Raw genomic sequence first — 14167 nt, forward strand, 5'->3', positions numbered from 1 at the left:
TGCATAGCAGCATACTGGATAAGATAACGGCAACACTTGCAACAATCTTTAAAAGAACAATAGAGAGGAGACTGAACAACTAACGACTCGTGGCGAAGTACGTGCATAGCAGCATACTGGATAAGATAACGGCAAAGTAATCAAGAACAGACCTGTACGGATCCATGACCTCTCTCAATTTCATCAAGGTGAACCCGATTTCAATATGAATCTAGATTCCAACATGAAACCAGATTTCAACAAGAACCCAACAAATATTTTCCAGTCATGTTGTGGATTTTGAAATTATTAAGAACACGGGGAGGCCGAGGAAGAAAGATGAGGAAAAAAACAAATTAAAAAAAGAAACTATTTTGCAGGGTTGAGTTGCACAATCTGATACAATCAATCAACACACACAATAGTTAGAGGGAAACTAGAAAATCCACCTTAGAGGTATTAATTGGTGAAGCCTACGCAGAGATTGAAGCCCTTGTACAATTTCAGATTGCTCAAAATAAAAAAATGCAAGCTTGTCTGGTAATCAAACTCTACTCTAATATTATTGCTTTTGAAACCCACTACCTGGTCAGCAAAGCAACCATCCGGAAGAAAATGTATAAACTAAAAGTGTGGCTGATTTGGATATTGCATTTGATATTATAGGTAGATAGTGTGGATGTGCAGCTCTATTAATGGGGAAAATGAAAGGTTGAAGACGAAATAAACAAACCTAGAAAATTTGACTTCAATATAAATAAATAATAGTGAACTAACTATAATTATATTTTATAACAATTAATATTGAGTAGCAGTTAACGTCGAGGTGAAATTTTGTTAGCAAACTGCTGATTAGTTGGGTAGGTAAAAATAGCCACATGTCACTATTTAACAAATTTACCGAACACTCTCTATTTGTCCATCTTATGTACACCTTTTTAAACTCATGTTACTCAATTATTTTCTAACAATGAGTTAAGAAAAAAAACACATATCATAAATTTATAACATACACACAAAATATGCAAATAAACAATGATTAGCAAATTTGCTTGTCGATCCTAATTTTGTGGAGCCCACGTGTCCACATGTTGGTATTGTAAATTATTGGCAAAGACTATATGTTTTTGTAGGGTTATTTAATTGCAATCATTGGATTTTCAAATTAAAAATATAAATTGTCGAATTGGTTTTGATGCGTTGTAGAAGCTAGAGGCAAGTACAAATTTCAGATGAATAGTGGATTAGGATTATAATTTGGTTGGTCATCATGGACTCATGGGTGCATTTGCTCTTACCTCCAGTTGGATGAGAGTGTTGAAGTAAACCATGTGTGACTGTCTTCCCTCCAGCTCCCTCTACTTTGCTCTCACCAAATTTCAACAATTAGGGTTTCTCCGATCCAATCACAAACCACAAACCCAACAAGACCCTCACTTTCCTATTCCAAATTGCTTGAAGCTATTAAATTGCACCAATTCAAACCCCACATCTCTTAGAAGGGCGAGTCAGAGTCCATCTGGGTTTGAAACCAACTGATGAAATGCAAAATGGGATTGGACTCAGTAAAGAAGCCAATGCTACTTTACTGGATTCAGATTTTCTGAAGCCGAAGAGTAGTGAAGGTGAAGATTTGGAGAAGGAGGAGAGATTGAAGCGTGTTGATGAAAATGTTGGGTTGAAGAAAGTGAGGCAGCTGATGAGGAGGTCGAGTATTCTAGCGAAACAAGTTATCAGTATTGAAAGTGCTCTCAGCTTGGGCTTTGTTTCAGGTTTGGGTCAATACCACTTCTGTAAGTATAAAAAGTTGTGGTCTTGATCAATTGGTTGTGTATTTGTGAAAAACTAAATGCGGTGTAAAATGAGTTTTAGTGTAGAAGGCTAGAATAGCTGATTCAATTTTTTTTGTCTTAAAAACTTGAATTTTGTGAGAGATTATAACCTTTTTTTGTTGTTTATGCAGTGGATGGTAATGTTTGTAGAAGTGAGGATAAACTTGCTTTCAGGGGAGTGTGAACGTTTTCCTCTGGAGTATGTTTACCAGGTACATTTTGTACTTGTACTCGTTTCAGTCTGTACATTCTTATGTAGAAGGTTGATGGTGACTATTCAATTGCTATTCTTTGCAGGTTGGTGATGTTGTGCTTGTGGAGGATGAGAGTGTGATTGATAATGATTTCAAATGGTTGGGATAGAACTTGAAGAGGTGTTTGTAGCAGTTGAAATCTTGTAACTACTCTGTTCCATTTCAATTAAAACGAACCATCATGTTTTTTTACACCGAACTTTATGTAACGACCCCAAAATTTCGAGTTTAAAAACTCAAAATTTCAAAATCGTTAAACACCAAACAATCTCAACGAATCGAAATCATTAAAAATGCCACAGCAGATCATCTCTGAGTTCAAAATACAACTCAGTCAAACCGATTATTACAACCCAAATTATAATTCAATATTATAACAATGGAATTGCGTAATCCTCACAACAAACTCACAAGATAGTCACACAAAATCTTCACACAAGCTGGAGATAAATAACTTCAAGTCCTCTGAGCGGTCCATCAATTCCCGCTAATCCACACCTGCGGAGTTATCCACTACACCATCGAATTGGTGCACCGGGATTGTAAACACAAACCCGGTAAGCTTTACAACTCGTATGAGTAAAATGAAAATATAACTCGCATATTAATATATATACGAAAATCCACAAATCAAACAAATATAAATGCACTCATGAGTTAATGGACGGCCCATCTGGTTGTCCCAAAGAAATATGAAAAGAAGCGCTCATGAGAAATTAAGTAACCCTTCTGGTTACCCAAATGCATTTATAATACGGGTACCAAGAACGCTGGTACACATCTGTTACCCCTCTCGTAATACACCGCCGATATTGGATAGCCACCCGCTACCCAACATCCAAACAATCTGAGTACCCATGAGCAGATAACCACCCGTTACCTCACATGCAGTACTAAGGCAGACAGACTAGAGCTCTAACTGTATCGTAACTTTCGCCCGGCCAAAGGCTAGGTTCCGACTTGCCAAACACGTACAATAATCTCACATCATATTGTACCAATCACGTCCGAAGACAAATCAACATTTTAACAATCTCAATGTTAAAATCACGTACAATAATCTCACATCATATTGTACCAAAAATCATGTCCGAAGACAAATCAACATTTTAACAATCTCAATGTTAAAATCACGTACAATAATCTCACATCATATTGTACCAAAAATCATGTCCGAAGACAAATTAACATTTTAACAAACTAAATGTTAAAATCACGTACAATAATCTCACATCATATTGTACAAATCAAAATCACATGCTCGATATTTAAATCTCGTCATCGAAATGACATAAATCACGATAAAATCATAACAGTATATTATATAGCAAACTATATATATATGTACATATTTACCATTTATACAATATATATAATCCATTATATCGTATACATGTCATATTTCATAAACACGTCCGAAGACAAAAACTCATCCGAAGTCAAAACTCGTCCGAAGACAAAACATTTTAACAAACCCATGTTAAAACCACGTACAATAATCACACCTCATATTGTACAAAAATCACATCACATGCTCAACATTTAATTCTCGTCATTCGAAATGACCAATTCCAATAAATTCATAACAGTATATAATATAACAAACTATATATATATGTACTTATTACAATTTATACGATATATACGTAATCCACTATATTGTATACGTGTCGTAATTCAATATTAAAAACTCTTGCAAAAATCTTGGAATCACCGCAAGGGTAGATTCGTAAATAAGTGAGATTTTACTCACCTTCTTTCATGCGTGCAACTTCCGCGACCCTGAAAGTAATTTCCTCACTCGTTTCGTCAGTCACCTAATAGCACGATAAATGCTTAGAAAATGATACTTAAAATATCAGGTGACGAGTTCAGCACAGCTAAATGTTGTTCATAAAACATTGGTCACAGAACACTGTTCATGTTTACTAAACCACTGTTCACTGTGACTGTTTTACCAAAATACTGTTCACAGTTACTGTTTTACCATGATACTGTTCACAGTTACTGTTACAGATCACTATTCACAGTTACTGTTACATATCACTATTCATGCGGAGTTACTATTCACAGTCACTATTCATTCGGCGTTACTGTTCACCGACCGCCACCAATCATCACCAAATTTCACCACCACAACCTAAACAACATTTCCAACAACTTCCTAGTTGACACCAAGGTCTAAATCCGAGTCTAAACAGTCCAAACAACGAAGAACACAAAATCGGCACTATTCACAAACCCTAGAAATTGAAATTTTGATTCGGGTACTTACACTTCGATTTGGCTCGATTCCTTTTGTGGGAATGTTGCTGGGACTGAGACAAGCAAAACCCCCCCAAGAATCTCGAGCCATGGTGGCCGGAGGAGGCAGCGCCGCCACAGCAGTAACTTCCGGCGGTTGCTACACCGTGTGTGGTTGTCGCCGGAGTGCAAGGCGTAGCCCAAAAGATGGAGCTCGTCGAGCCCGTCAGTTTGATAGGTGGCACGACACGAGGCGACGTCGGATGGTGGAGAAATCGGCCGGAGAAGGTTTTTTGGGTCGGGTGAACAGTACCGAGCTCGGGTGAACAGTAACCCGAGCTGATTTTTAGAAAAAAATCTGATTTTTAATCTCATTTCCTTCCTTTTATACTATTTTCAAAATCGGAAACGAACTTCCGACGTTAATAACTTTCGCGTCCGACGTCCGATTCGAACGCGTGACGTGTCCACGAACTCGTATCGATGAGCTCTACGACTTTCATGAAGGAAGTTTTCGCAACCAAGCAACGGAATAAAAGTCGATCTATACGTTGCGGTAACGTTACATTTTCTAATTAAACAATCCGAGAACGTTTTCGTTTTCGTTTCGAAATGTCGCAACCTCCAATTGTCGTCTTGAATTAATTTCACAAGTTTAACACTTTGAAAATACTCGACATTTAGTTTCTAAAAATTTGGGTTATTACACTTTATTTATTTTGTGATTTCCAATTTCCAGACATTTCCTATGTGGGGCCCGAAGATAAATTTAGCGGAGGACAATCCCCCAATGCTCCACGTTGGTACACCGTTACATACCGAAGCGGATGGGTCAGTCTAGAAATCGGGCATCATGGTATTTCCACGGCATAAGATAATACATCCGGCGTGGGACTAATCACTGACAGGGATCGTGTGAAATGATTCAAATCCGGAATTTCACCGGGTGCCTTGGCCACAGTAATGTCCTCCATGCCCCAACTCAAGCTCATATTGTGGCCCAATTAGAAATAAAAAAGTGTGTAATACCTCCGCCAACGATCGAACCACTGACCAATGTCACGTTTAAGCTCTAGTCAAAGAGTTGACACGGTTAGAAACCACTACACCACACCCCGTGAATTTTTACACCCAACTTTATAAAAACAACGCCAAACTTCATTTGGTTGTACGATCATTCAATCTAACATTCTTATCTCATATCTTCAAAATATCAAAGAGGAACAGAAGTGAAGTTCGTCAGGGTTCAAGTATCTGTGCAAAGGCCTTGGATCGAGAGTTGTATCCTGCAGGGCAAACGTCTACATTCAATCAAGCATTGCACAGGTGTGGGGACATAATTCTGTCTTAGGACATTGCGTTTGCAAGCCTCTCTCACAAGTTAGTTAATATAATTTCATTCATATATATATATAGTTTATTGATCCTAGTTCAGTATACATTGCTTAGTAATTCAATTATTATTTAGATAGACATTGGTGCAAGTTTTCATTCTTATATATCTACTGTAATATTGCTATCTTGATTACCATTTTGGATTGATCGTGCATAACATTCCCTCTTAGTTCTAACACGTATATTAAATCTAGGGGGAGACCAATGAGCTCTAATCTAAGAAAATGTGATCAAACGAGAAAGGATATAAGTTTGACAGATGAACAGCTTGAAGCCTTGAACCTTGAAGCAGTGACTCAGTCAAAAGGCGACTCTGACTATTGACATCTGTGACATGCATGGAGGAAAGCCTTTAATTAGGGATCACTGGTGCTTTTACCAAGCCATGATTTGCTTACCCCCTTTATCCTTTGTGCTTTCTTTCTTTGAACAAACAGACCAAAGCTCATCAATTCAAATTTCTCAAAACTCAAACAAAATAGCAAACAAAACAGAAGGGGACTGATTGATTCCTACTGTGCTTTCGAACGTAATCCACTACACATCTCAATCGGTTTCATCGATCTATTCATGTCAAGCACAAACAAACCAAATCTCCAGCTCGATTCAACAAAAAAGGCCAAAACTTTTCAATAATACTAATGGAGCGGAAGAACATGCATGTCTCTCCTCTCATCCAAACTCCAACGAAGCTTCGACCTTCATCGTGAAGACAAGCACAATCATCCTTTCAGGGGATGAATTGAATAAACGTGTCCCAAGCATAATCATGATCTGAAAAATAATAATGAAAACTGAATGGAGAATCTGGTGCTTGCTTTGTTATTCAAAATAAATAAATAAAACAAACTTGGTAGCCGTTAGCGCCTGTCTCTTTTCAAATTTAAACCCCTGTGTCTCACATCCCCATCTCAATCCCTCCATTTATTTTATCTCTATATCCGCATCAACTCAACTCCCAACTCTCCCCAACCCATCTTCACAGCTCCCACAACTAACCAAAATGCAAGCCCTCCAGCATCATCCACTCGCCGGAGACCACATTCTCCGGCCCAAAAGCGGTCGGACGCCACTCAAGCCTGTGAACTCTCCAGCAACTCCGGTCAATGCTGCTCCAGTTACAAAAACGAAGCCACCAGCACAAGAATGTATCAACATCTCTCTGTTTGGACCCTCGAACAAGGAGAACGGGCCGGTTTACGGGGCACAGATGATCGAAACTGAGGCGATGGACGCGTCTTTGGCGGAGGAGCTGAGTGCGATCCGGAAGAAACTGGAGAGGATAAGGATGGATCGAGAGAGAACTGAGAAGATGCTCAAAGAAAGGGAAGCAATGCTGGATTTGAAGATGAAGGAGATTGAAAACAGAGGTCAAGTCCAGAAGATGGTTGAGATTGATGTTGATAGGGTGTTCAGATTGAATCAGCTCCATTCTTATACCATTGTAAGCTCCAACTTTCTTGGTTTTTCTTTTTCAATCTTGTTCTCAATTTTTGATTATGGCTCTTGTATTTTGAGCAGAGAGTTTCTCCGATTCGGTCTCTGAGAGAAAAGGAGCAGCAAAAGAAAGCCACTGGATCAACACCAATTAAGGTAAGGGGTAATTCACTTGTTCATACAACATTCCCAACTCTCATAATTTATTTTCTGTTTTTTGCAATGACATTTAACCTGTGATATGGCGCTTTTGTTTTCGTCTTTCATATTGCAGATAGTGAATTTTGAGGAGATGGAGGAATCAGTAGGGGAAAACACACCACAGAAGCTGAGGTCTGCTTCAATCGAATCGGAAATTGTTCCGGCAAGGGAATCAGCTATTACTGAATCGGTTTAATTTCTCTGGTGGAAAGTATAGCAGCAATTGTATGAATTTTGGGAAAGAGAACAGTATAATACCTCATTATGTTCATGCCCCATGTTTGTGAAAATTGATATTAAAGTTCATCGTTCCAAGATTTCGATTTATTTTCTCTTGGTAGCAGCCTTAAGCAATTTGAAATAGATGAAAACATGAGTGCTCAAAAACACTAGGACAGAACATGGGCACAAACGATTTAAGATACTAAACTCAACACTTCAGTTCAGATTGTAGATAAATATTACATCCAGAGACACAAGATCAATTGAGAAGTTGATGTTAGCTGAGCTAACACCTATTCTGTCTTCGACGGCTCATCCTCATCAACTGATTCAGTTTAGCCTGGGCTAAAATAACCATCTTCACCGCATGGAAGTGATTATAACCAGTCAGATCCCATGTCCACTTAAACTCCTTTATATGAGAACCAAGCTTCTGCAGTTCTTCACCATCCGCCTGAAACCCTTCACAGTTCCGAACATCAAAACACCTCAGCTTCTTGCAACCCTCCAATAGCATAACAAGGGCCTTCCGCTCAATGCGAGACCGCGCCAGAGTCAAGAACACAAGATTCGGCAGCCCTTTCACAATCGCCGACGCCTCATATTCACCAACACAGACATCCAAAATATGCAAACTCCTTATCCTCTTGCAGTGAATCCCAACCTGCACCAGAATCTGAAGCAAATTCTTATTCCTAGCCGGAATCACATCCAACGATAACTCCTTGTCCAACGACAGCACCTTGTCCTCGAAATCCCTACTCAAATAATCCCCACTCTTCACCCCAAACTGCTCCATCAAATTCTCCATATTCCCACCCAAAATCAAATGCTCCAGAAGCTTCCACTTCCCAATCACCTCCGGTAAAATCTGTGAATGCTTAAACACCACCAAGTCATCAGAAAAAGAGAGACGCTTGATCCCAGGACAAGCATCCGCCACATATCTCAACGCTTCTTCCGTACAAAACCGAGGCAACTTGAGCTCCAGAGCCTTGCCCTTGCTACGATCGACGACCAGTTTTATAAACCCGGTGATTGAAAACCGGGAGTTGTCGATATGGTACTCTTCTACAAACTTGTTGTAAAAGACGCCGAAGCTCTTGGGCTCGACATTAGTATTATGAACAGTATTGAACAGAGGATAAGGCTCAAAGTCTGGGAAGGAGAGCATGTTCCAGCATGAGGGATCGAGAGAGGCGGCGTACCATGATTTACAGACGAAAGGGAGAGATAGAAGCAGTGACTCCATTCCGACTCTGGCCAACACGTTTGCTAAGCAGTCCACGTCTAAGTCTTCCCATCTACGGGTTGAGGGATGATCGGAGAGAGCCGGCGGCGGCTTAAGCTTCTTATGTGGTCTCAGCATCATCGTGAAATCCCTTCGACTGTGAAGTGGAAGATTGGAAATATATATAGCTGTTAATGGGCCAATTATTCAGAATGTGGGCTAAGAGTTGGGCTCTTAAACATAATTATCTCATTGTTTCCATAGGAAGAGGTGTGAGGAAGTAGATAGAGAATCAGAAACTTGTTGGAGAATTGGGGGAAAGTGGGAAATTGAGAAAGATGTGTGTTGTTTCACTCTTTACTAGTCCTTTTATACATGGTTGACATTACATGATGACCACTCAAATTACTCTTATGATTTTTTGTTGGATTGTTTGGTACTCACAAGCTAAGTTAGCTTGTATGATACCCACAAACCTTTGGAGTCTTTACTAGCCTGGATTACTTGTAGTTATTGCTTCAACCCTTGTTTTTATTTCAAATGGATGTGACTTAAAGAATAGGAGAGGAAGATAACCTGCACTTATCACACTAAGAAGGAAAGGATGAACACATTTGCAGTAACACAAATTGGTATTAGAAAAGTAGTTCAGAGGCCAAATGACAACACAAACCGCATTACGGTTTCCAGCTATAGCAACAAATTGAGAGTTCTTGAGATCATGCAACTAGACAGCGCAGTACAGTTTTCATGAGGGCTGATTTATAGCCGAATATGCCATTTTGACCCGTAGAGAAGTGTATAGAGATCGATTTGGAAGATGTAGAATAAGAAACAAAACTTTTCTTTTGGCATAGTAATTCACAATAAGGAGGCTCAGTAAGGGTGGTATACTGGCATTGATCAAAATACTTGAATGTGGATGAAGCTGGATTGTGAATTGATCACGAGAGTCTAATCACCGGAGTCTGTTCGAATGCCGGGAAGACATCGGAACCATATCCTTACTGAAGTTGCTAAAGTATCAAAGAATGTTTTCAAAACACGGAAGATATAAAAGTAGTCCTTAATCTATAGAACTCATGGAACTGGACTCGGACAATGCAATGAAATCAAAACTGCAATCATGAAAAACTATCAATCTATGAAATGCATATCCTTCAATGCAAGGCAATTGATGCGATGAAGCCATGAAGGCCATGGGTTTCAGGTCATCATCGCCTCATCCTCCTCAGTTTTGTCTCCAACATTCACCTTAAACTAAACAATTGAAGGCTATCAGTAGGAAAGAGTCATTCTCAGTCACTGGTAATATTAATCTTTTGGTCCAGATTACACAAACCAGCTGGAAAACTTGAAACATATCAAGGCTTCAGTAAAGCTACATTGGTAATTCAGTTTTAAAGAGTCCATACAACAAAATGCATACAACAAGATGCAAAACCCTTTACTCATCTAATTCAGAAATCCTTGCCAGTAGAAGCTTACCTTTCCTCCAAATTTGATTCTTTATCCCCATGGTCAAGATAATCCTCTTCAACACATTCAAGCTGGTAAAATCATTCGGCGCGCCATTGTACCAAAAGTCCCTAATATGGGAAGCAAGCTTCAACATTTCCTCATCACACCCCTCAAAACCTTCACAATACCATAGATTAAAAGCACCAACCTTCTTACACCCCTTCAAGATCATAACAAGAGTATCTCTTTCTATCCAACAATGCCCCAGCGTCAAGTCCATCAGACCCGGCAGCATAGTCACAATCGCCGACGCTTCAGCCTCACCAACAACGGTCTCAAAGACGTGCAAACTCATGAAACGCTTGCAGTGAACACCGAGCTGAACCACGATCCTGTGCAAATTCTCATTGGTGAACTCGTTGAACGCCAGCAACCCCTCAAAGTACTTACTCAAGTACTCCCCACTACCACCATACTGCTTCACAATCTCGCCGCAGTTGCCTCCCAATGTCAAGTGCTCCAGATGCTTCCACTTCCCAATCAGCTCCGAAACTACATGTGAATGCTTAAACAACAACAAGTCATCGCACAAAAGCAACATCCTAAGCTCAGGGCACGCATCTGAAACATACCTCAATGCCTCTTCGTTACAGAACCCGGGTAGCTTAAGATAAGTAGCTTTCCCATTGCTACGACTGACGACAAGTTTGATGAAACCGGTGATGGTGAACCGAGTTCGGTTAACGTTGTACTCGTTTACGAACTTATCATAAAAGGGGCCGAATTTCAGGGTCTCGAAATCGATTTCGTGAACAGAAGCGAACAGGGGATAGGGTTCAAAGTCTGGGAAAGAGAGGACTTTCCAACATAAGGGGTTGTGAGATACGGCGTACCATGATTTGCAGACAAAAGAGAGAGATAGAAGTAGAGACTCCATTCCGACTTTGGCGAACACATTTGCTAAGCAGTCCACGTCTAAGTCCTCCCATCTTCGGATTGGGGATTGATCGTGGCTTTGGTTTGATACGACGCCGTTATTGGTCGGTGGAGGTCGCGGATCCGGCGACGGCTTCAGCTTCTTCTCTGGTCTCATCATCGTGATTTTTGTGAAGTGAGCACTGAAAAATCTCGAGTTCTTTCGGCGGAGACTCGCAGAGACTGGAAATGGAGTTTTTATCGGGTATAAATGTATAATGGGCTGCTTCAAATGAGATGCTTGGGCTGTTTATTGGCTAGGCCCAAACTTGTACAAACCAAGAAGCTCCTCTACGTACTGTCTTGTACTGCCGGAAGAACTAAAGAAGTGGCTAGATTCAGGGAGAACGTGCGCGCGCGTGTGTATGTGAAGGTTAGAACTTCCGGGTGATGATGAAAATGGGGATGGTTTTTGAGTTTCCGACGTGGTGATGAACTCATGATGATAGCGGTGCATGCCATGGCTATGGCAACAAGGGTTATGATTTCAATACTTGTAAGTTTTTGTAATAACAAGGCTGGTATACAAATTGACGATTATGATAAATTTACGGAACGTATTGTGAAAGGACATGGTATTTTTAATGGTATTGCGAGGACGTGTTCTTAGCTATTACTATTATAACTAAAACAGAGTTTGTCAACCAGAACTCATGTGAAAATACATATATGTTCATACATCATATATTAATTTAAAATCAATTGAAATTATTCAGGGATGGAAAAGTAAAAAGTAAAAACAGAAAAAAGAAAATTGGTTTTTTTGTTGTTGTTGATAACTTCCATAGGTTGTAATCACCCACTATCTCTCGTTATTTTGTAATAAATCTCTAAATATTTTGCAAAAAAAAATTTTATCACACCCATCAGTGTTGTGTTGTTCTTATATATTTAGTGAAAACTCGACTACTACCAAACAACTTATGACACTAGCTACTAAACGCACACTATTGGATGCTTCTCAAAATCTAGGATAAGTGCGTTGTTTGAATGAACATTTATCCTATCTCATACTCTCATTTTCACCGCCGGACAATTTCGCGTACTTTTCACTCCGGCAAGCAATGTAGTAATGAAGGAGGCTAATAGCCTGATACCACCATATCTTTCATTCACTAATTCACTTCCGGCATCCTCTACCCAAGGTTGCTTAAAGTTTAGTGTTACACATTAAGAAGCACGGAAGCTTGCCTGCAGTCGCGCTTCGGAAGCGGAAGCGCGCCGGAAGCAGTCGGAAGCGGAAGCGCGCCGGAAGCGGTCGGAAGCGCGATTCCGAGAAAAAGGTGGTTTGGAAGCGATATGGAAGCATCAAATAGTTCGGAGGGAAGCGTGGACAATTTTGTAATATTGATTAAAACCTAATTTCTACTACTTGTGCTTAAGGAAGCGAAAGGCTTTCTGCTTAAGCTACTTCTACTCGTGCTTTTCATTGCTTCACCTATTTCACTACCAGAAAACTTGATTGTGAGTTCTCAAACTGCACTATAATACTAATTATATGCAAGTGAACTGGATTCAATCCTCATGCAAAAAGCCTTTCGGGGATGTCGAAACTTCCAATTGATACACCATTATTGAAGTTCAAATTGAGTTTTTATTTATTTTTTATATAGGATTAGTCCAAATTGAGTTGGTATGGGTTTGATCACTACTTGATGGTAAGCATAATATATGCTATTTTTTTGTTTTTGTAATATTATATATACATGTTAATATCTTTAATTATATATTATTTTATTCTGCGCTTCCGAAACGTCTCCGCTTCCAAGAAATTTTGAAAAAAAACGTTTCCGCGCTTCGCTTCCACGTCCCCATTTCCGATTCCATACCGTTTAGGTTACACGAACCCTTCATGTGCTTCCAGAATAATGTCATAGTGCAGAGGACACTGTTAAGAGAAAAGTCGTATCGAATATATTCTCGTGGGTGATCAAGTACACTAGTACAGGGGAATTTCAAAATAGGGGCACCTTACAAGGGCAGAACGGGAAAAATTACCTACATTGTACAATCCTTTTTGTTGTAAACGACAAGAAGAAGACCAGTCTGGTTTGAGTAACCTCGTCCTCATATCTTTGAAGCTTTTCGTCATGAAGTATGGACCAGTCACCAGTCAGTCCTCTGTCGTTGACACAATCGGAATCCATGAGGTTACAGAAAACCAGAAAATTATATCCCAGGTGCCTATCTCAACCGCATGATCCGATCAATCAACGGCCGAGCTGGACTGCTGTCACCTCACCTGAACCCTCCACGTGATCGCCTTCAACCTTCTCCGGGAGGATTTTCTCTTTTTCAGTCTGGCGAGGGGCGCTTGTGGAAATTCAAGTTATGAGGAAAGGGAAAGTAAATAATATTGGTAGTTTTTTTTTTGATCAAATAATAATATTGATAGTTGAGTGGTCGGGTTGAACGATTGATTAGACGTCACGCAACCCGGAAGGTAGTAAAGATGGAGCTGCATGCCAACCTACTCATGATTCATGAAGCTACCATGCTCTTATAAAGACATTTGGAATTACTGTATAGCTACGCAAGGAGATTAGCAAAAGTTAATCAAAACAATCTGATTAGGGTTTTATTAAGAAATGTTCAATAAGGAATTAGTTGAAAACTTTAAAGCCTACTTAAAATCCACTCTAGCTAGTAAAAATACACGTTGAAACATTCACCATTTGACACATTATGTAACCGACAATTTAGCTTAATTAGTAGTGCGAAAACTTTGTTGAAGTTTACTCAATCTAAAATTAGAATCTAAAATCTGAACTACTTACTTACGACTAATCGTGTAACTAATCAAGACCGTTCCTTTTTTAAGAGTGACCTATTTTTAAAGAAGGGGATGGTCAAGGGAACTAAAGCACATTGAGCTCAAAATAATAGTCTGACTCAAAATGACACCAAAAGTGTAATTACCAAATTACTGTTAAAAT

General features: G+C 39.6%; 4 protein-coding genes across 4 annotated transcripts; 2 read left to right on the plus strand and 2 right to left on the minus strand.

Moving 5' to 3' along the window:
- The first annotated feature begins 1326 nt into the window (after positions 1–1326).
- Positions 1327–2254, plus strand: LOC126800283 (uncharacterized). The gene is made up of 3 exons (XM_050527614.1): positions 1327–1772; positions 1943–2023; positions 2109–2254. The coding sequence occupies exons 1-2, from the start codon at positions 1523–1525 to the stop codon at positions 1993–1995; spliced, it is 303 nt and encodes a 100-aa protein (XP_050383571.1). The 5' UTR covers positions 1327–1522; the 3' UTR covers positions 1996–2023; positions 2109–2254.
- Positions 2255–6604: 4350 nt separating this feature from the next.
- LOC126800271 (uncharacterized) lies at positions 6605–7657 on the plus strand. Its single transcript, XM_050527600.1, has 3 exons — positions 6605–7148; positions 7226–7297; positions 7416–7657. Exons 1-3 carry the CDS (start codon positions 6708–6710, stop codon positions 7536–7538), a joined length of 636 nt encoding a protein of 211 aa, XP_050383557.1. The 5' UTR covers positions 6605–6707; the 3' UTR covers positions 7539–7657.
- Positions 7658–7674: 17 nt separating this feature from the next.
- Positions 7675–8968, minus strand: LOC126800254 (F-box protein SKIP1-like). Its single transcript, XM_050527582.1, has one exon. It carries the CDS (start codon positions 8934–8936, stop codon positions 7851–7853), a length of 1086 nt encoding a protein of 361 aa, XP_050383539.1. The 5' UTR covers positions 8937–8968; the 3' UTR covers positions 7675–7850.
- A 1107-nt stretch (positions 8969–10075) lies between these two features.
- LOC126800253 (F-box/LRR-repeat protein At3g48880-like) lies at positions 10076–11389 on the minus strand. Its single transcript, XM_050527581.1, has one exon. It carries the CDS (start codon positions 11350–11352, stop codon positions 10243–10245), a length of 1110 nt encoding a protein of 369 aa, XP_050383538.1. The 5' UTR covers positions 11353–11389; the 3' UTR covers positions 10076–10242.
- Between the last annotated feature and the right edge of the window lie 2778 nt (positions 11390–14167).

This window comes from Argentina anserina, chromosome 6, assembly GCF_933775445.1.
Source record: "Argentina anserina chromosome 6, drPotAnse1.1, whole genome shotgun sequence".
NCBI classification, from domain to species: Eukaryota; Viridiplantae; Streptophyta; class Magnoliopsida; order Rosales; family Rosaceae; genus Argentina; species Argentina anserina.